Below are 21,815 nucleotides of genomic sequence, written 5' to 3'. Positions count from 1 at the left end.
TGAGCCGGGTTGCCTGTTCAAACTGTAAATCAGGAGCTGCCAGCCAGGCAGGAGATCTCCCCCCCGCCCCCCAGCCCTTTTGGGCCCCCTCTGGCTGGGAGGTGCAGGGGGCTCCAGTTGGGGTCTGCTCAGGAGCGCAGGGGAGCAGGCAAGCTCTCCCTCCCCAGGCCCAGCCCGGGCATGCGCATTCACCTGTCTTCGCTAGTCCCACACATGCGGACCCTCTCGCTGTTCATCCAGCTGTGAACGTTCCCATACAGGGGGGTTGCTGAAAGCATGTCGTCCTCTTGGATGGCAGCTTGGCTTCAAGCGTCTAGTCTGTTTCAAAAAAAGAGAGAAAAAACAAAATCCCAGGAGGTTGAGGAAAGGCGAAGTAGAGAAGGCCTCTCTTCAGAGGCAATCCATTCAGGATGCAGACTGCGCTTGATGGTCTACAGATGTCCAAGAGCGCAGGACCCACCTGACCCCAACATCCATCGGAGGGGGATGAGGCTGCCCTGGCAGGAGGCAGTGGGGGAGGGGAGCAGATTAAAGGGAAACATGCAGCCAGTCCCCAGCCAGGCACAGCCCAGGACACTGTGCCTGCCCTCCCCCTTTCCCAACCTTTCCAAGTGGACGGTGGTCAAGAAAAAAAATCATCCATTCTTGTGGCTTGCCATCGAAGGAAACCTTTATCCGAGGGGGGCCTGGGGCAAGAGCTACTCGGACCAGTGGCGTGGGTGCCAGATCACTGGCAAGCGAGCGCAAAGCCTCCCTGGGGCCGATGGTTGGAGGCACCAGGGAGAGGTGCTGGTGGCAGGTCCAGGGCTCAAACTATGCTGTTTCCAGGGCTTCGGCTCCCAGGCTGCTGCGTGTGCAACTTAGAGGTGGGGGCGCAGCCAGGTCGGTGGGCTGCTGAGCTGCCCCACCAGAGCCCTAGCTTCGATTAAGCACCTAACCCGGGTGGTTTTGCCTGGGTGGTTTTGCCTGGGAGCTGCAGAGGGAGGAGGCTGAGTAATTCAATGACGCCTGCTCGCTGGGGACAAGAAATCATTAGCGAGCGCAGAAGTCTTTGCAGCCCAGGCTGATGGGCTCGGAGCCGCTGGCACATGGGGGAGCCGGCCAAAGCCACCCATTGCCCACCTCCGGGGAAGGGGTAGGCTGCCCAGGCAGAGGAGCCCAGGCCACCTCCCCCGCTTACCTTCTCTGCCCACCCCCCCCACCCACATCACATTCTAGTTTGCTGCATGAGTGAAGGGTCAGGACAAGCTGCATTTTATTAACAGGATTATCACGGCGCGTGATTTATCCTCGTGCAGGATTTTAATTGCTCTTTGGAGGTTGAGCCGTTTCTTTTGACTGCGCTTCAGCCCATATCCTGCTGTTAAATGCTGGGTTAATAAGTAGGGGAGCCTTTAATGCCTGGGACCGATGGCCCTCGGCAATTCCCGGCTCACAAACACGTCTCAGTTTCCCTTGTCCGGGACCGGCCGCGGCATTTTTCCACGGGACTAAATAAAACCTGAGTGTGAAATAATTGGTGTGCAGATCATCAGGGGAACTTTTCTCTCTCCTCCCTCACACACCCACCCACACAGTTTCCGAAAGCCCAAATGTTCCCTAAGTCGACACATTTCCTTTGTTAGCAGGAGAAAATATGCAAATGCTTGCTTTTACACTTTAGCACGCGGAGGAGCAGACTGCCAGGTCGGCTGGCTGGAGGAACCAGGTCCAGGGACTCTTCTGCCACAGTCACGGGGAGTGGGGTCGGGGGAGCGCCCAGGAGGGCAGGCTCCCAAAGCCAGGCTAGCCGGCTTCATTTCTTTGTCCTAACTAGGTCTTTTGTCCACCAGCATCCCTCCCCCACCGGCCCCCGTCCATGGAACGTCTGCTAATCACAATCCACACGCACCGCCACACCACGCACAGCACACTTAGAGCGCCACAATGAATCGGGAAGGAAGGAAGGCAGGAAGGAAGGGCCGAGGAACAGGCCGAGATCTGCAGAGGCGCCGGCACGGTGGGCTGCTGAGAAGCCGTCTCCCTAGAAAGGGTCTTTCCTTCAGACAGACGAGGGCACTTCCGGGGGGCTAGCCACGGCGCCCCAAGGGACTGACTCAGGTGTCAGGGAAGGGGGCGGGGGAGCTCGTGGGCTTTTCTCCCACCCTCTAAATAAATAAACAAAGCAAGCAGGGCAGGCCCGCACCCCCAGTGCTTGGCAGACCCCAAGGCACACCCCACCAAGGGTCCCCTTCCTAGTCTCCGCTGCCCCTTTTAACAAAAGGGAAGACCTTCTGGGTGGTCTCATAAGGGAGCGCAGCATCATTCCTTGGTGTGTCCTGGTGGTTGGGCAGTGACGGTGGGACCATGCTATGCCACCCCCTTCCTGTGCGTGGATGAAATGCAGATATTCCACCAGGAGCAAAAGGCTTGTCCAATCAAGTCCCCAAGAGAAGGATGAGAGAAGCAGCATATGCCTAAGAAAACCCAATCTTGCGGCACCCCGGTTCTTAAAAGTTGGCCTTCCCTTGAAATAAGCTGCCCCCTCTGCGCCTCCCTGAGTAGTCACCTTGGTAAAAGAAGGACCTCGAGGCACCCCAGAGAGCAACAGAAGAGTCCCACTAAGTGCCTGACCCCCCCACAAACGGCTTGTAGCCTGTTTCCCCGGAGAGGGCTTTATTCAGAGAGGGCCACCAGGAACTCCGCGAAGCTCACGAAACTTCACCCGTTCTCCAGCGCTCCTCCTTTGGGGCTTTCAATATTAACGCTGCACAGATAAATGACAGCCACCATCAGAACTAGGTGTTTACACCAAGGTGAGGTGGCACAGACTCGGGAGGCTGAGGCAGGAGGATCCCGAGTTCAAGGCCAGCCTCAGCAACTTATCAAGACCCTCTCTCCCTCGAAAGAAAATTAAACCAGAAAGGGCTGGGGGTGTAGCCCAGGGGCGAGGCACTAACTGCATGAGTGAGGCCCTGGGTTCCACCCCCAGCACCACCAAAACCAAAACCAAAACCAAAAAAGTGTTCTGACCCACACCGGGTCAGATGGAAGGCCGAGGCCAGGAGTGCAGTTTCAGTATCCTGTGTGTGTGTGTGTGTGTGTGTGTGTGTGTGTGTGTGTGTGTGTGTGTGTTTGCGGGGAGCTGGCAGGGAACATAAAGAAGCAGAAATGCGGTGGCACTGTTGGATCCTGCTGGGGACTACACACATCCACATCCACACAATCTGTAGCTGCCCCATGAACTTTTTGTGAACTGTTTAAAAGTGGAGGTCTGTTGAACAAACAGCGGCGCCACTGCCAGCCATAATTTCATTGCAACAAGCTAAAGACTTTTAACTCTTCGGGTGCCTGGCCAAAGACGGAGCAGAGCCGTGAGCGCCCATGAACAGTGGCCCTGCCTGGCAGGAGGCCGACAGTCAAGAGCAGCCCAAGCTCCCAGCAGCAAGAACAGATACCGCAAAGGCCATCCTGCCTAGCGGAGCCACCGTCCAAGAGGATCCCCATTGCCCACAGCCACGCCATGGGCTTCCCTGGGATACAGGCCACTGGGGTAAGAAAAAGAGGGAGAGGTACCCTCATCTCGACCCACTTCCAGAAGCTGCTGCTGAAACAGATGCCCCCCGCCCCCCACCACTCTAAGGCAGTGTGCTTCAAAGCCGACCATGCTGACCCCTGGCTGCGGGATATGGCGGCGGAGGGCAAAAGATCCGATTCCGATGACAAACAGCACCTCAAGGCACTTTCCTGCTCTGTTTAAGAGGCTGGTTTGCCCTTACTTTTCAACGCCTCCCCCCGCCCCATGCAGACTATGCTTCTAGAAGTGCCGAGACGTGTTAAGTCACTCATGAAAAGCACTTTACAAGCACCAACCTGTTCGCAGTGGGAGCTGCTAAGCCGCACCTTGGCTCTGGGTTTTAACCCTTTTTTTTCAGTAGCAGAGAGAAGGGGGCGAGGAGGGGGATGGGAAGGAGGAGGAAAGATGGTCGAGAGGAGAGACCAGCCAGGAAAGGGTGTGCGGTTCCTCAAGAGTGGCCTGGTCCGCTGGCACACCCAGTTCCAGGGACGCTGGCTTGCAGATCGCAGCCCGCAAAGCGCGGTCTATGAGGGCAATGGCAGCTGCAAGCCTGGGTCACCTGGATGTACTTGGAGCAGTCACTTGCTAAAAGGCCAAGGGCTGTGTTGGAGGACCCGCACACAGGGCCTGGGCAATGGAGAGGAGGGCCTGACTGGCAGAAGGGGGCTCAGAGGGACCAAGGTTTTAGGAATGCTCACCCCAACCTTGGCATCCCCGAGAAGGGGCACTGCGCCCTCGGTGAACAGAAGCAAGGGGGACCCACAGGCCCCGCACAGCACCCACTGAGTGTTTAGCTGAGTTCTGCCAAGAAGACACCATTATGGACTGAGGAGACGGACAGGACGCTTATCTTTAGAGAGCGAAAAGACAGCGCCAGGCCCCTCCTGGCCTCTCCCTTCTCTCCACCTGGGCTCCTACTGCACCAGGCCACTTGCCACTGCTCTGCCCTTGAGGTGGCTGTCACCGCACAGACTGCACCCTTCTCTAAGTTTCCTCACTAGGCTCCTCTGCCCCCCCCCCCCGAAGGCAATCAGCCAGCCAGTGGCCAAACAGGCACCCGCGTTCCCAGCCAGTGCCTGGGGTCCTCCTCAGGTACGGGGTCTCACCCAGTGCACAGCTGGTCCTGTGTGTAGAACATTCAGGAAGAACACAGTCAGCAGTCTCCCAGCTCCCACCGTCACGTAAAGCGTGTCTCTGGGCAGGTGGCCGAACCTCTCCAACCTTGGTCCCCTCTGTAAATATTTGGCACTGTGTTTTCCAGAGGATGAACCTGCACTATGGACTTGGGTTTTGCCGGGCCGTAGCTGATACTGGCCACATTTAACCCCCCCTGAGCAGCATCCGGCTCCACCATGCACACTGTCTAGCCAGCCCTAGATGGCTGCTCGGTCTCTTTGTGGCAGTACCACCCCATTCTGCGGAGGGGAGGCGGAGGCAGTGAGGGGTGGCCTTCAGCTGAGCTGTGTGGATTTCGACGAAGCCCAGAACTAGCGCCAGCGCTTCCTGGGGCTGCTCCAAACCCAGACTGACTCACAGCAGCAGCAGGCTCCTGGTGTCAAGGGAAGGAGGGGTGAAGAAGTTCCTATTTTCGGATGTTGGGGGGAGGGCCTGTGTGGGGGTGGGAGATGAGAAGAAAAAGCTTGTAGGGATGTACGTGTGGGGCGGGTCCTCCTGGGCTGCTTTCCCTGGCATTCTGTAGCTCTGGAGTAGGGGGCCCACGAGCTGTTCCCAGGTCCCAGGCCACCCTCTCAACCCCGGTGGGGTGGAGTAGGGTGGGGTGGGGGTTCGGGGGCCTGAAAAAGCCCACTAGGTTCTGTTTCTTGGCACATTCCTAGCACTGGCCATGGTCTCACCTCCAGGCCCCCCCCCACCCCCAAGTTTTGTGTCGGTGACAGATTCAGCCAGGAAGCAAGAGGGGTGGAATGGGTGGGGGGGGGGGTGCAGAGCCCTGACCTTTCCAGCACCTAGAACCTCCTCAGCCTCCTCCCAGAGCGCATGGGTTGGAGCAAGAGCCACCTGGGTGGAGAGTGAACTTGGCCCTTGGTGGCAATGGCGAGGGAGAAGGGGGAGGGGCGCCCCCTCTCTGCGCCTCCGCGGAGCGCGATCGGTCTGCAACAAAGGGATTTTCTCTCCCACCACACACACCCGTGCTGCTCAGGGCTCGCCCGCCCCTCCTCCACCAAGGTCCCGGAGCGGGGCGACACGGCGCACACTCACGCCCTCGAGACGCGACCCCGCTGGGCCTGGCCTTCCAAGAACTCCCAACAGTCTCTCCCGGAGGCAACCCGACCTCCCCAGTCCCCGACCCCAGTTAACCCCTCGGACCCTGCCGCCCCGCGCGCCTCCAGCCCCGCTTCCCTAGCCGCCACCGCACCTTCGGTCCCCGCTGTTCAATCTCCGACAAAAAGAAACTTTGGGTGGGCTCTGGGGGGAACCCGAGACCTCACGGGAAAGGCCGCCAAGCCCATCGGGGAGCCGGCACCAAGACCCCTCCCGCCGTCGTTCCGGGCTCCCTTCCGATCAGACTGGGGGACTGCTCCTCTGGACGCCTCCCTCCCCTAGAGAGATGTAAGCCAAGTGCAGCCAACTGTAAAGGGGGAGGGGTGCGGGGCCCGGTTCCGGGGAGGGGAGGCCCTAGCAGGGATCGACCCAGAGAGTCGCTGCCAAATCCGGGTTATTGGCCATGCAACCTCCGCCCCCAGGCAGGGCCAAGACCGGGAGTGGGATCAGGTACTGCGGCTCTCCTAGCTCAGGGACCAGGGACAGATACACTTGCCCCTTGCCCTGGATGGCCTGTCCTGGTCCCGCACCGCTTGGTGTGTTCCTTTCACTTTCCTTCACGGTCATGGCAGAACAGAAGTCAGGGAAGTCGGTGTGTGTTCAAGAGGGCCGGAGGGAGCGAACTTGGAAACAGGTGTCCCTCAACAGGAGGCCACCCAGCATCGGACGCCGGAGACAAAAGCCGGGAACCCTCCTCCCACCGGCCCCCTCACACTCACACAAGCACCTCTGCTCTAGTTCCTCACTGGACGGTGTACCAACCTGGGCGAACCCCGAACACACGCTCCTCGCCAAGCAACCCGAGGCCACGTCTGCGCCTGCCGTCTCCATCACGGGCTTTGTAGGAATAAAATGCACTTAGTACCACCCCCTCCCAACAGAAAGGAACGAGGACACCATGAGGCTAATAACAGCTATCATCAGTATCCACGCAGGAAGCACAAAGGAACTTTTAAGGCATAAAAGATACTTAAAACACAGGGATCCTGCGATCTGCATGCAGGTTCCTTGCTGACGGTGCATAGCCTGGGCATCCTGGGAAGGCTGAGAGTGAGGGTCAGCAGGAGAGGGACACCCACTTTCTTTACAAGGAACAATAGGAACCCCATGTGTGCTACTCGGTATCTGAACTCCAAGCACCCCAAAACAAAGCCGAGGAACTACACTGTAGATGGGGGCCCACGAATTTTTGTAGCTGTTCAGAGTTTAATTACTCCTCCTTGATCCGTAGGACTAGACGACACGACACTGCCAAGGTTAAAATGCCCCGAACAGCGCCGAGCAGATGTGAGCGAGCTGGCAGACGCGCAGATGAGGCCTGCCTCGCTCGGAGCACGATAACAAGTGACTAATACATTGCATATCGTTGAAAGAAAATTATTTTTCTCTAATTTGCATTTGCTTGGGGGGAAAAAAAAAAAGCCAATCCAGAGTCCCTCCTCACAAGCATGAGTCTAATCCTGGAAATACAGCCCGGCTGCTTTAAGAGAGCTGGAAGGAGGAAAGACTGCCAGTGTTTTGGCGTTGCAGGCTTGTTTATCTTTCCGCCTTTCCTCCAAGGCGAAACTCGTTTTGCAAGCAACATTCCTACAGAAAATGGCACACGTCATAAAAAGAGACCAATTTATAGAACTGGCACCGAAGTTCATGTATCACTCCAGAAGCATCTCCCAGCTCCCCATAAGGGAACCCAACTAGACGCAGAAGTAAGGCCACGTTAAAACTCAAATGGAAGACCGGGGGGGGGGGGGGGGGGGGGGGGGGGGAGAGACAAGATCTGCAGATATTCTGTAGGCTGTACATCCATCCAGGGACGAGCCACACAGAGGGCCAGCATATACAATTAAACCAGCCCTGAGTAGTGATCCTCCAAACCCCAGGGACAGCCAGGGGCCCAGGCCTGGAAGGCTCCAACCTAGGGATTCCTGGGGGGTTGGGATGATGCTTTACAGCCGGTGTATCCCAGGCCAGCCCAGAGGCAGGCCCACGTTCCTGGCCGGCCATCCATGCCATCTCTAAGACTGGCCTTAGGTGATGGCTGCCACCAATTGCTCTCCCTCCCACCTGGCTGCTCCCTGCAGGGCCTGGCAGGGGACCAGGAACTCAGAAGCCTGTGGCTGTGGGCATCAAGCTGATGCCCACGGAGCGGGGTGGCGCCGTGTACAGGCCTCGGGACTGCCCCTTTGCCCCCAGAGGATGGCAAGGTTAAGGGATGTGAGTCATCGAGAGCCAACTTGCACCCCTTCCCCTGAAATCCACCCGCCTTGGGGTCCACCCCGGGAACCAGGGCTCAGTGCCCAGAACGCAGCACCTGCCTTCTCTAACTGAATCCCGGGCCACTGCAGAGGGACACGGGCCTTCAGAGCCTCTGCGATCTCCAGAGAGCCCTCGGTGAACCCACTCTTCCCAACGCACTTACTTAGGGCTGAAAGTTAATTGTCCCCAATCTTACAAACTCTGTCGCAAGCTGCTGAGGACCCAGGGCATGGATCCTGGCCAAAACCCCCCAGACAGGGGACACTCCTGACCTGGCGGGCCTTCTCCTGCCACCTCTGCCCTTAGAGCTCCCTAAACCACAACATAAAAACCATCTGGCCTCCCCGCCCCTCTCCTGGGAAGTCGTAAAGGTGTGTGCTGGCAAGGGGGGAGGGGCGTGCTGCTTGCTGAGCTCTCTCGTCTGAGGACACGCTGGCCAGCAAGTGGCGGCCACCTCTGCAGCTCCTCCGCAGGCCTGCATAGTGCGCGCTTTGTGTAAGTGCTGAGGAGGCGCAGCGCTGCTCGCGCGCCAACAGCTGTCACATTATTTGCACTCGCTGTAAACAGCCTTCACATTCCCCCTTACCACATAGTTAAAGCCAGACTAACAATCCACAGTTAGAGATCAAACCAACAACAGCAGCATTGTGTCTGCCTCCGCCTTCGCACCGAGCCCAGCAGCTGGCAGGTTTCTCCGGAACAAGGGACCCCCGCCCCCCCCACCCCTCCGGGCTCCAGCCAAGGCCAGCCGAGGAAGCACGCGTTTGTCAGTGCTGTTTGTTAAAGCCAAAGAGCACCGCCATTTCGCAGAGATTGCTCTGTGGTTTGTCAACCCTCTCCCAGAGTTTGTGCCTTCTGGTCGCCCGGAGAAGCACCAGGAGGAGGGAGGTTGCTGTGACTCTGGGGACACTGGGCCAAGTGAGGGCGGGCCTGAGCTGGCCAGGCTGGGGTCGGGGCAGGGAGGCCTGCGGCTCTCCAGGCGCTGTCACAGAGGCCAGGCAGGTCTGGGCTTTGTGCAGCCCTGCAGAGGACCCGCCTCTGGTCCTTCAGAAATTGCCCAACTCACTGAATACTTACTGGCCGCCCCACTGATCAAAATGTCTCCTTTATGATTTTTGGTTAAGTTGAACATTTCCATAATCGTCATTATTAGCGCAAATTACACGCCTAATCGGTCCTTAAATAGATTTTAATTAAATAATCATACAAGGCTCATTTTATGACTTAAGAAAGGCATTACTTTTCGTTATAAACTTTCCACCAGGATATGAAATGACGACAGCAAGACAAATACTTATTCTTTGAAAATCACCAATAACCAATGGGCAGAGTAGCTGGAAATGGGCCCTGTTTCAGTCCCCCTCTAGGATGCAAGACCAGACACCCAGGGACACAACTTTCCTCCTGGGTGGGAGAGGGGATCTCTTCCTCTCCTCGCAGGCAGCGCTTTTGTCTTCTCTGTGGCGGGGAGAAACAAACCCCCTTACCACCAGGAGAGGTTCCTCCAGCTAGTGGCTTGAGAGACCACACTCCTCCCCACCCCCATCCATTTTCCAGCCCGGTCTGCTCAGGCCGTGCTTGTTAAATGCTGTGTAAAATGCTGTTAATAAAATAATACAAAGGACGGAGGCTGCTGGGTCCACGGGTGTTTTGACTGGAAATGCCTTGGCACTTGCCATGTGTTTATGGGAGGGCAGACAACTCTAGGATTTACATACTTTGGACATTTCTGTACTTCATTTATTCTTTCCTACATGACGTAGGCCTCGAGCTATTTCAAGTTTGCATTTGTACAGAACTGTGAAATGCCTAGGAGTTTCTCCAATTAAACCAAGTTTTAAATCAGCCCCAAAGCTGGAACCTACTCGCTCGCTTGCGCGACTCCACCCTCAGCCTCTCTGGCTGGAGAAAACAAACAGACCCTCGAGAACAATCCTCAGTCCTCGAGCTCCCCACCTTCCCCCCCCTCCTGGAGGGCCCCCAGGGCAAAGGTTAAGGCGTCTTCAGATTCCAGGCCCGGCCAGGCTACAGGCTGTGGCGATCCTCGCAGCTAGGCGCATCCTGTCCGGCCGCTACCTCTAAAATAGTGAGCTAAAGTGGGGGGCAAACCTGCTGGCCTGGTAAAAGCCACTGCTCACACACAACAATGTCAGCAAAGGCTGCAAGGCATTCTTTAGAGGGACCAGGGATTCGTGCCTACTGAAGCTCTTTCAGCACAAAGGCTTTTAGGGGAAGAAGGGAAAAAGAGGGAGGGGGGAGAGGAGAGAGAAAGGGAGGGAGGGCTCCTGTTTCAGAGCAGGCATCCCCTGAGAGTCAAGAACCAAGTGTAGCTTCAATCAAACGCTGACTTCCCCTCTGGGAGTCGAGTCGGAAACCCGATCACAGTAGCTTACTACCGGCCTGGATCCATACAGGTCTGGTTTTCTTCTCATGCTAGTCATTTTTTTAAATACATATCGATATAAAAGAAGCAATCCCTGGCAGACTTTATTGAAAACCACACCGAGCCCTCATAACATCCGGACTTAATCCCTATCAAACAAACCACAGCACCTCGGGCCTCAGCAGCGGGCCACCCCCCTCTCACCTCTTCCAACCAGGTCTCTCCCCTCCAGACGCCCCGGTCCCCTCCCCCGAAATAAAGACAGGAAGACTTGCCCAAAGCACCTAGACACCGGTTCTGGAATCAATTCTTAACCATATAATGATCCCACTGGGGGGGGGGGGGGGGGAGGCAAGTCTTTTCATATGGAATCCTTTGAAAGGCAGGATGCAAAGACCTGGAACGAAGGCGAAAGGAACCCACAGAGGCAGATCCAGAATACCCTGGGAGGGGGCCCTTGAACCTGCATGCTTGGTCCCGGGACACTGGCCTAGCAGGTCTCCGAGGGCATCGGTGGTACCAGGGAATCGCAGCGCAACCTACAGGAACATGACCAGTTATTCAAAGCAATTATTAATCCTCGGGGCCTACTATGTGCCAAGTATTCTTCTTTGATCCTAAAGGTGGATAATTATTCCCAGTCTTACAAATGAAGAAACTTAGTGAGGCTCAGAGGCCATAAATAACTTGCCCCCAAGGTCACACAGCTAGTAAAAATGGGCCACGGTCAAACTCAGTCCTGGAGTTTCGGAGAGGAGCCAATTATGGGTGTGATTGTACCATTCAGAATCCGAATCTTCACATACTGTCCCCTCAGAGAAGTTTGGAGGGCTTCTTAGGCCTTGTGTGCCCACGTGCAGAGTTAAAAAACAAAACAAAACAAACAAAAAAAAACCCCACAAACTTAGCACCTAAGTAACTGGGTCCTCTATGAGCCCCAAGCCCAGTTGCTCTTACACCCAGTCATCTCCGGGTCCACTTGAAGTCTTTCACAATTTCCTCCTACATCCTGCAAGTCTCCAGGTGTGAGGCCAAGGAACCCAGCAAGGCCCACTTTCCCTTCCTAGCAGCCCACAAGGGGCAGGGGAGGTGGGTTGCGACTCTCAGGCCTCCAGGGAAGTGCCAACTCCCAGCACAGGGAACTTAGGCTTGCCACCCTAAGTTTTGTCACATAAAGCAATAAATCACATTATCTAGCTAGGGCTAAAGCCCTCTGGAAGGAGCTCCTACACCTACCGCTCCCGGGGTTTAAAGGAAAACCCCCAGAGACCAAAGTGGGTGGGAGAGGGGATTACCAGCCAAGCGGCTTGCACCACGCAGGCCCTACTGGACCCCAGCGCTGCCAGCGAAGGCCAAAGCCGGAGGCGAGCTGGGGGTAGGGTGCCCTTCCATTTCCCAACTTCCCTCCCCAAATCGCTGGGCGCCAAACCTCAGGGCCCAACTTACCCCACCTACCCTGCCCCCGTCTCTAGGTCTGCCCGGGCTTTCAGACGCTCCAGGGAAACTACCTACGTCGGACGCCGCCGCCCACGACCAGCTCCAGCTCGGGTCAGCGGGGACCAACGGGGCACCGGACGCACGGCTGCCCCTGCGAGCTTCCCGGCCCGGGACCACTCGCTCCTAACAACGCCGAAGCTCCGGATGTGCGAAATGGCCCCGCGGCGCAGCTAGGAGGGTAAGGGCCTCGGCGGCGGGAGGGATCGAGGGGCAGCGGCGGCGCCGGGCACTCGCCCCGCTTGCGGGCGGAGCACGCCCCCGCGGCCCGGCGGCCTCTGGCTCGGGGCCAGCCCTCCGCAAGTGGCTTTCTTTCTCTTTTTTAAACTTTCCAGCCTTGGCGAGCGGACCAAGTTTCCAGCCCTCCCTTCCACCCAGCCCGAGGAGGGCCTCCCAACCCCTCCGGGGAGGCGACCTCGCGCCCCGGGCACTGCTAGACGGCGGCCGGGACAGACGCCTTTCCCCCACCCACCGCACCGCACCCCACCCCACCCCCGCCTACTTGGGCCACCTGGAACCGGAGGCTTCCCGGAGCGATCGCCGTCCAGCCAAGCCTGCGGCCACGGCGTCCAGAGAGAAACTCCCCCGCACCTCCAACGGTGCGGCCTGGCCGCGCGCGCGTGCAGTGCGCCCCACACATTGGCGCTCTCCCGGAATGGTCTCACGCCTCGGAAGGGGGATGGGGGAGAGCGAGGCGGGAAGGGGGAAGGGCTGCCCTTTTTTTTTTTTTTTTTTTTTTTTTAACTCTTCAGAGGCAAGACTTTTTGGTGTCCCTAGCACGACTGCGAATGTCCCGGCAGAACAATAGAAACGGGGGGTGGGGAGTGCCGGAAATGGTGCTGGGGAAGATCCCTATAACCTTATAAACCTCCTCTTCCCTGCGCAGTTACTATTAGCACTGCAGGACCCCAGTGCCTGCACTGCAATAGTGCCTTTTAAATAACTTTTTCCCTAAACGCGTCCCCCTCCCCACATTATGAAATCACAAGGGCTAAGATCGCTCCCCAAAGTTGTGACCTCCCGAAGCTGGAGCCTCTCACCTGCTCCGCCCCAGGCACCCTGACCTGACTCACCCCCCTCCCCCAACAGTTCCCCTGGTTTGCACCTAGACAATAAATTTAGTTTAATTTAGCTTCCGGTCTTTAATTTTAGCAGGTCTCCTTTTTGCATGCAAATCAATATGGCAATTACCATCTAAAAGCTCGCCCAGCCCCGGGTCAATGTAAATTGATCATTGTCCGCCTTCCACAAAATAACACCGGGAGTCTGTGGTGCATAATGAGATTATACTGGAAACTGTCTTTTAGATCACAAATTATATTTTATGCTGTCAGGATCTTCTCCGAGTGGACTTTTTTGCCCAGTCCGTGGGTACTGGTTGGGGAGACACGGCTCTACAAGAAAACCAACTGAGGATCCACGTTTGTGAGACCCTCACTGAGAACACGCGGGACGTGAGCTTGCGCCCCGAAAGGGGCCTTCTCAGGAGAGCACCGTTCATGAAGTTCCACCCACCAAAAAGTCAGATATCCCTTCCCGGGGAACACGCTGGGGCAACCAGAGAAAGCCGTCGGTGTACGGCTAGAGATCAGTGCACGCCCCTGGCCAAGTGCTCGCGTCGAACGCGACCGGGTCACCACCCGGGAGGACACTGGAGGCCCAACGCTCCTGGCAGGGCGGATTCTCCGGGCTTCACTACCTAGGCCTCGGCCGCACAGCCGCCTTTGCAAACGGAATCCCGTCGGCCATAAACCCTGGCAAAGAACCGGGGCGGGCCGTGGTCTCCCTACTCCAGTCTGGGCGAGCCCCCACCAGGCCCGATCCACGAGACTGGCGGCCCCGGATCCGAGGCCAGGAAACGGACCTCTCTGGCCCCGAGCACTGCTCTCCCGCCCCTCAGCGGCCCCCGGGGCACGGGTGTGACCCCGAGGCCTAACAAAGGGCCTTCAGAGCTCCTCTCGGCCTCAGGCTGGCGGGGGAGGGGTGGGGCACCGCGGGCGAGGCGGACCCACGCGGCCCCCCGCGCCGCGGCGCCCGATGGGGCTGCTGGGCCTGGCGCCCTCGAGGAAACCAGCAGAGTGGCATTGTCAGGGGCCGGCGGGCGCGCCCGAGGACCATCCTGGGGTTGAGGCGGCACTTTGGCCTCACGAGACTGCAAGTCTCTCGCCCGGCCCGAGGCCCAGCCCTGCCCCGCCCGGCCGGGGCTCCACCCAAGTGCGGTCTTCCCAATAAAAGCTGGAATTCCCGGCAGGGCTTAGACAAAGAGGGACCGCGGCAAATCGACGCCGCGGGCAAACCAAACCCTAGCCGGAGTTTACATGCGCGTCTGGGGTCACCGAGGCGCCTGCTAATCCACCCTACACTGGCCAGCCTGGCATGGTCCCCAGCATAAAAACTAAATAAATAAATAAATAAACAAATAAATAAATAAAAGCATGCCTTCCTTCCCTTTAATTCCTCCCAGGGGCCACACTTTTTTCGATTGGTCTTTCCCAGCCTGCCAGGCTCTGCCCCACCTGTGCCACATCCATTCCTGGAGGCCACAGTGGCAAGCTGTCCCTCTTCCCTCCACCATCCAGCCATTCAAGGTGCAAAACTCCAAATCTCTTCAGAATCCCTCCTACCTGCTCCGCACACACCCACGCCCCCTCTTGTAGGAAGCAGAAACTATAACCAGAAGTAGTCCTAGTTGACCCGGGACCATCCACCCACCCTTTGGGAGGTGCTTTGCCCCTGGCTCCTGCTGCCCAAAGACACTATCTCCTTGTGAATGTGCGTGTGAATGTGGTTGTGTGGCCTACACTTCTGTACCCACATTGGTCTCACTGGGCAGGAAAGTCTGCATCAGGCATTGAGGAGGCTTGGTCATTCAGCCTGTGCATCTAAGCATGGATGTATGCATATGAATGCTTTTGTGTTTCCAAGTGACCCTCTTCACACCTTTAAATGGACCTTTTGTTTCTGGAACCCACTTAACTGAAATTCTGCCCCAGTTTCCAGCTCGACCAAGTTGGATTTTTCTTAGAATATCACCATACATCTTTGCATTTGCATACCCTTGTTTACATTTCTCTTGGCCAGTTCTTTATCTCTTATGTATCTCTTGTTCCATTTGGACACTGGAGCCCAAGTGTCTTGATTTGTGTCAGCACCTGTCATTCAGGCACACGTCTTAATCTGAGCATTCCAGTCCAACACCCATCTCCCTACACTAAGTATATTCTACCTTTGCCCATAATGTGGCTCATTCCCAGGACAGACCAGTATGGGTTTACCATTCAAAAGTAAACAGAGGGGGCTGGGGTGGCGGCTCAGTAGTAGAAGGCTTGCCTGGCATGTGTGAGGCGCTGGGTTCCATTCTCAGCACCACATATGAATAAATGAATAAAATAAAGGTCTATCAACACCTGAAAACATTTTAAAAAAATAAAAGTAAGTAGAGGATCCCTTAGGCCACAAACCCTTCAAAGAAAAGGAGGAGAGGCGGGGAGAGGAACTGGGATGTCAGTAACAAGTTCTTTTTGTCACCCACCTACCAATTTCGGGCTCTGGTAGGAACTAGACTAATGTGTGCACAGTTGGATTACATTTTCAGACCAATTCACTATTAGCACCGTATGTGTATAGAAATGATGAATCTCCTAACAACATCAGTGTCCAGACCAACTCTTATTTGGAGTCCGTCTCTCTGCGCATATGTGATTCTAACTGCCCCACGAGTTCAGGGGCTAGAAGTGTCCATTTATACAGACAACTCACAGACCCCACTGCTCTCTCCAGTGCATACCTGTACATTCTGGCCTGGCATTTCAGCTCAGGTCCTTAGGCTGCAACAATCACAGTCAAGAGGCCCCACCCCACCAGCGCTGTGTGCAGACCTTCCCTCACTCCAATGCTGGCAAAAATCCTCTCTGGGAACACTGAAGTACACACATCTGCATCTCCCAAACTCAGTTCCTTAAGTGAGGGTTCCCATTGTGTGTGTTCACAGCTCCACCACTGACAAGTACCGGTCAAGCTAGATCCTTGAGCAGCTGCATTTGGTTTGTATTAAGAATCGAGTCCGATGCACCAGGATGTGTCCATGCACACACAGAAGAGAAAGGAAAGCCCTAGGCCTAGATTCCCGACTCCCTTCCCCTGGGGGGCTACTCTGCCTCCGAGAATTTCTACTAGACTCTTTGCACCCCTTCCCCATGGCGCCACCTCTACCCACCTTAAAGGGTTAAGGCAAGCCCCCCCGCAGCCTGCCTTCCACCCTGCTCCACGGGCCCGCAGGCTAGCTCACTCACTCGCTGCTCGCGGGAGTCTGCTGCCGTCTCCGCGCCCCCCCTCCCGTCCTTCAGCCGGGAGGGAGCCTGCATGCCTGTCTAGACCGATCTATCACCGGCACACCAACAACACCCGCGAGAGCGCGGAGACCCTGCCCAGGTCCCCCGGCCCGCACGGTTCACGGCGGACCGAGTCCGGGGAGCGTGACGGTGCCTGCGGGGTGGGGGTGGGGGCTACAGGCGCTGTCCGCCCAGAGCGCCCGGCGGGTGCTCCCCAGCTCCTGCCCCCCGCGCTCCCACCAGCCCGGCTGCCGGGGCACAGTCACAGCTCTGCGCGCTGGGCAGTCCTATTTTTATCTTGTCTAATCCCAAACTGGGCGGGGAGCACAGGCGTCGTGCTTAGAGAACAAGAGATAGGCGAGGGAGGCGGGGAGGAGCAGCCAGGCAGCGACGCGAGCGGGAGCGAGTTAAAGACACAGTGGAGGCGACCGTGAGCAGGAAGAAAGAGCGGGCTGCGCGGGCCTCGCGGCGCCGCACGCAACGCGCCGCCCGGCGAAGTTACACTCGCCTCCCTGCGGTCCCTAGCTGCCCGCCCCTCCCCACTTCCCAGCGGCGCTCTCCGCAGCCAGGACCGCGGGGCCCCGGCCTGTGTGGGAGGCGGAGGCCAGGCCGGCCCTGCAAAGGGCTGGAGAGAATCGCTAATGAGCTGTGCGGCCCATTGATCCAGAGAACACTTCCTAATTAACTCTCAGTCACCTACTGGTGACAGCGCCTCAAAGGACAGCGTTGGGGCCGGCCAAACCCCAGCCCCGACCTGCCGGCGGAGCGCCCAGCGCCCGAACCCCGCGCGCTCCCCTAATCACCCTGGGCAATTCGCGTGCGTGGCGGTGTACACCAGCACGCCGAAGGCCAGGTTCGGATCAAACCTGGACGGCATATTAATCATAGCTTACCCCCCACTTCCTCTACGCGGCGAGATCGTGCCCAAAATAAACACGAGAACCTACACTGCAAAGCCTAGACCAGATAACAGGTCGGGGGCGGAGAGGGAAGGGTCGAAAAGAGAGCATACTCCCCAAGTGTCCACGTACAGGAGTCTGGGGCTGACAATTAAAATGCCTTCCACACAAGCGAGTCTGTTGGCAAAACCGAATCCAACACCTCGGAAGGGTTGATTTCGGTCCGCGGTGTCCGTTTCCAGTGCCACAGGAAGTGTCAGATGGCTAGAAATACCCAAGTCTGTCTGCGCTCACCACCCACCACCTTCTGGGGTGGGCCGTTTCCTCCTCATTTTTACTCCCCAGGCCTTTTAAAGGATCTTTCTACAAGGGGCTACCCCTGGAACCAAACGCCAGTACCCCTTTCTTCTCCCCTAGTCCCCTCTCAAGGAGGCGGGGGGGACAGCAGCCACAATGCTAAACCCGGAGCTGTCTAGTCTAGACGCAGTGAGGCTGTGCGAATACCTATTTGAAGCGCGTTGGTTTCTTTTTAAGGTTTGTTTTTAAATACACATAACCCTCCTCCTTCCTCAGTCGCTCTTCCATCCCCCCAACCCCCACACTCTAGACGCCGGCGGCGCGCGTCACCGTGCGCGGGCACTCACAGTCTCTAGCTGGAGATCGCGGACTTTCTGGAAAAGATTCATTAACAGCAAATTAAGCTTCACCCGGCCTCGGCCTGCACGCGGCCAGGCACGGCAGTCTCCGGGACCCGGGTACGTGCCCCCCGAGCGTTCGGGCGACGGGAAGCCCGCCGGGACTACGCGTGCCTCGAGCCGACCTAGTCCGCACACGGCGCCCCAAGGCTCGTTTCGTAAACAGCAGGCGCTCGCCGCCGCCGCCCCGAGCCCCCGAGTTGGCTGAGGCTCTGCGGCGCAGCCTCCCGCCCGCTCCAAGCGCGGGCCCCGCGGCGCCTCGCCCTCCCCGCCTCAGCCGAGGATCGCACCCTGGTGCGCAAGTTCCTCTTCGCGCTGAGCCTCCGCGCCGCACGCCCTCCGAGTGGGACCAACTTCCTCCGGCAGCAGACTTTCACACGCCCATCAGCGCTTCCCACCAGACTCCCCACTGCCCAGCGGAGGGCCAGGTCTCCCCGCCCCCCGCCCGCACACAAGCACAGTCTACACCCACCCCTGGGGGCTCATAACTTAAAACCTACCCCACGACGTCTCGGGGAGGGTGGAGGCGGGAGAGGGCCGTGCACTGCAATTTTAAAAGAACATTTACAAAACAAAGCGTCTGACCTGGCGGGCCGACCGGCCGAGTCGGAACCCCTGGCTCTGCACAATTTCCTAGTAGTTTTTTTTTTTTTTTTTTTAAATCCACGTGATCCGCGCTTTGGGGCAAGCCAAGAAAAAACCCGGGACTCCCCTCCCGAGTTGCGCGGCGGCGACAGGTCGAGCTCGACTCGGCCGGAGGCGCCCGCCACACACCCTTGCGCACGCACACGCCGTCGTTCCACTTGGAAGAACGATCGGCCCCCGGAGAGGCGAGACGAGGCGGCGGAGGCTGGGGGTTTTTACAGTTCTTTCCCGAGTCGAAAAAGAAAGCAGACGGGAACCCGCCGCCCTCCCCTTCCTGCTCTCGAGCTAACGCCGAGCCGAGCTGCCCAGCTTCCAGCCCAGCTCCCCCCCTCCACCCGACAAGCGGCGCTCAGCGGCGACCGCGCTCCCGCGCAGACACACACAGGCTGCAAACTTCCACTCCGCGAACTCCCCGCTCTCCTCCCAGCCCCCCGGGAGGCGGCAGGCCCCCTGCTGCGCCCTCCCTCCCTCCCTGGTGCCTCCGCGGGGCCGCTTAGGTTGGCTGCATTTCTAATAACTTGCAGCTATGAAATAAAAGCGAAAGCGAGCAATGAAGCTGAAGGAAAGCGCGAGGCAAAAGGTTCGCGGGGTACGCGAGAGTCGGAGGAGAAACCCGCGAGCGGCGGGGGCCCCAGGGGAGGGGGCCGACTGCAGCCCGCGGCGCGCCAGCCCGCCCGCGGCCTCCCTGGGGAAAGGTGTTCCGGGCACTGACCTGAAATCCCCAGTCGGGGAGTAGGCAGGGAGCCTGCGATCCGGCGCTTTGAAGTTTTCCCCGGAGCAGAGTCGAGGCGGCGAGGAGGAGCGAGGGGCGGCTGGCTGGGTGGGAAGTGGTGTGCGGGGTCGGGGGCAGGCGACGCTAAGGAGCGGAGAAGGAGCCGGGCCGGGGAAGCGCAGCGAGCAGCAAAGTTTGCCGTCCCCGGCTGCCCGCAGCCCGCTCAGGGCGCCGCGCTCCCTCTCCTCCCTCGCCGTCTGCTGCCAGCCGGCTGCCCTCGGGGTCGGCCCCGCCGAGGGGTGGGCTCTCAGCCGCGTGGGGGTGGGGCGGGGCGGGGCGGGCTCGGAGCCTCAGGGCAGGTGGCGACAGCCCCGCGCGAACCTCCGGGCTCCCGCAGCTGGACTGGACTCCGCCTGGCTCAGTAGCTCCCGCGCCGCCGCTGCCGCCCGCGCTCGGGCAAGAGCCCCAGCGCCATGTTGACGGTTCGCCGCGAGCGCCCGCTCGGGCTGGGTGTGTGTGTGTGTGTGTGAGAGAGAGTGTGTTGGCCAAGTCGTCCCTGCGCGGCGACAGCGCGGCTTGGGCTCTCCGCCCGGCGGCTCGCGGGCTCCCCCTCCGCCGCCGCCCGCCTAGCTCCCGCTCTCGGTCGCGGTCTGGGCTCCGGCGCGTCTCCCCCGCAGCCGCCGAGCTCCGCCCGCGTTCAGCGAGGAGCGCAGCTCTGCCTCACCTTGCCGCTGGGAGCCCGGGCTCCGTCTGCAGCCGCACGCCGCGATCCCAACGCGTCCCCCCTCCCTGGTTCCCTCCTCTTCCTCCTCCCCCTCCCTCCGCCCGCCCTCCCTCCCTCCCTCCCAGCAGCCGCCTCCCCTCCCCCCGCAGGCGCAGCGCTCGGGCGACAGCCGCCGCCTCCAGCTCTCGCAAGTTTGAGCTCCCCCAGTCTCCGCTCACCCTCCGTTGCGGCGCCTCCGCGGTGGGGTTTCGGGAGGGGTGATTCCCCAGGAAAGGTTTGCTCGAGTTTTCCCGGCCCTCATCGATTCCCAGCCCGGTGCGTCTGGGCCGGACCACCTGGGTGGCACCCCCCGAGTCCCTTGCCGTCCCCTCCCCAGCTCGGGCCGACTTGGCTGCGCACACCCGGCCAGGACGCACGTCCTGGGCGAGCCGGAGACCGACTTGGGCGGCGGCGGAGGCGGCGGCGAGGGCGGCCCGCAGAGCCCGAGCCGAGGGGATGGGGGCCGCGGGGGCAGCTCTCCCAGGCGCGCGCCGAGACTCCCCTCGCTACCCAGAAGGCCAGTGGAGGACCGCAATTACCATAAAGCGCCTCGCACTCCGCTCAGCCAAAGCTGTCAAACCCCAGCGGCAGCCGCCACTGCCGCCTCTCGCCACCAGCGCTGCGCTCTCGGCCTCGCGTCCCCGCCGAAACCCGGCAGAGCCTAGCAGTGCGCGTCTGCGCCCACCCCCACCCCAGATCGCCCCTTCTTCCCGGAGGAGCTCGTTCCCATTTCGGTGTCTAGAGCTACCTGAAAACAGCACCCCGGGCAACAGTGGCTGTTCCGCCCTAACTCCGCGGCTGAGTTCCCCGGACGTTTCAATTGTGTGGGAATTGTTAGGAGGCGTGGGGGGGGGGGCGGGGGGAGGCGCAGGGAGCAGCTCTTGGGGACACGAGGAGGCGGGGGAGGGATAGGGGAGCGGAGATCCGCCTGAATCTTTCCCGGTTTTTCGGCACGTCACGGTCTACACCTCAGATGGTTGGAGGGTCTGCCCTGGCCCCTCACCCTGGCTTCGGGAGATTATCTCCCGCGTTTTATTTTCCTTGGCAGGGAGCAACTTTTGGCTTACACCCTTCGCCCCATAAATTTCCACTCGGTAACGTCGTGCTGATCGGTGCTCGGCGGCGGCGTACAGCCTGCACCCGCAGCAGTTCAATTCAATTGACACGTATTGAGCTTCTCCAGCGCACCCGGCGCGGCGCTGAGCGCGGGTGGGGGGGGGCGGGGGCAGGCAGGCGGGAGGGGAAGCGGAGAGGCAAGGTTCCGGCCTCCTGCGAGCGCAGAACCTCAAGGGCGAGCGAGAGCCCCAGTTCACAGAGCTGGCGGGAAGGGGTGAGAGTGGGGGAGGGGTGTTCCGGCCTAACTGCTCCCAGACTGGGGGCTCGGACATGGAGGCCAAAGGTGACCCCACTGGGCTGCTCGCAAGGGTCTTTTTATGTGGGAAGGGGGTGGGGTGTCTGTTCTGCCTAAGGACAAGATGGTGCAGGCTTGATGAGAACATAAATCCGAAATGGAGGTGGCTTGTAAATCCACACGGAAAGTTTTAAAATATCCTGGAGTGTCCCCATGCCAAAAATAATCAAAAGCATCTCAAGTTGATTACTAAGTCAAGGTCAAGGCCCAAATCAGCTCTAGCTAGCAGATATTTTCCCCTTTAAAAATGAGACTACTGAGTGGGACTGATATGGGGTGCAATTTTATTCATTCTGTTTTAGTTCTCAGCACATAGTTATAAAAACAGCCATTCTCAAAGCAGAAGTGAAACATCTCTACCGTTTGAAACCCGAAACTTCGGGCAGAATT

The 21,815-nt window shown here is 58.8% G+C and overlaps 1 protein-coding gene across 9 annotated transcripts in view; it reads right to left on the bottom strand.

Moving 5' to 3' along the window:
- Positions 1 to 21,815, bottom strand: part of BCOR (BCL6 corepressor) — a 90,673-nt gene that overhangs the window by 25,081 nt on the left and 43,777 nt on the right. For 4 of the 9 annotated variants that reach the window (XM_079122803.1, XM_079122810.1, XM_079122809.1 and 1 more), the window contains exons 1-2: positions 19,252 to 19,969; positions 193 to 318 (exon numbers count right to left, since the gene is read on the bottom strand). In XM_079122803.1, the coding sequence (XP_078978929.1) occupies positions 193 to 278 (86 nt within the window). In that variant the 5' untranslated portion in view covers positions 279 to 318; positions 19,252 to 19,969. Of the gene's footprint in view, positions 1 to 192; positions 319 to 4,662; positions 5,127 to 5,930; positions 7,544 to 19,251; positions 19,970 to 20,193; positions 20,372 to 21,815 lie in introns of those variants that run through there. The other 5 variants (XM_079122805.1, XM_079122804.1, XM_079122808.1 and 2 more) reach the window with 4 other exon arrangements.

This window comes from Sciurus vulgaris, assembly GCF_902686455.1.
Source record: "Sciurus vulgaris genome assembly, chromosome: X".
NCBI lineage: Eukaryota > Metazoa > Chordata > Mammalia > Rodentia > Sciuridae > Sciurus > Sciurus vulgaris.
This window is presented reverse-complemented; position numbering and strand designations above follow the sequence as displayed.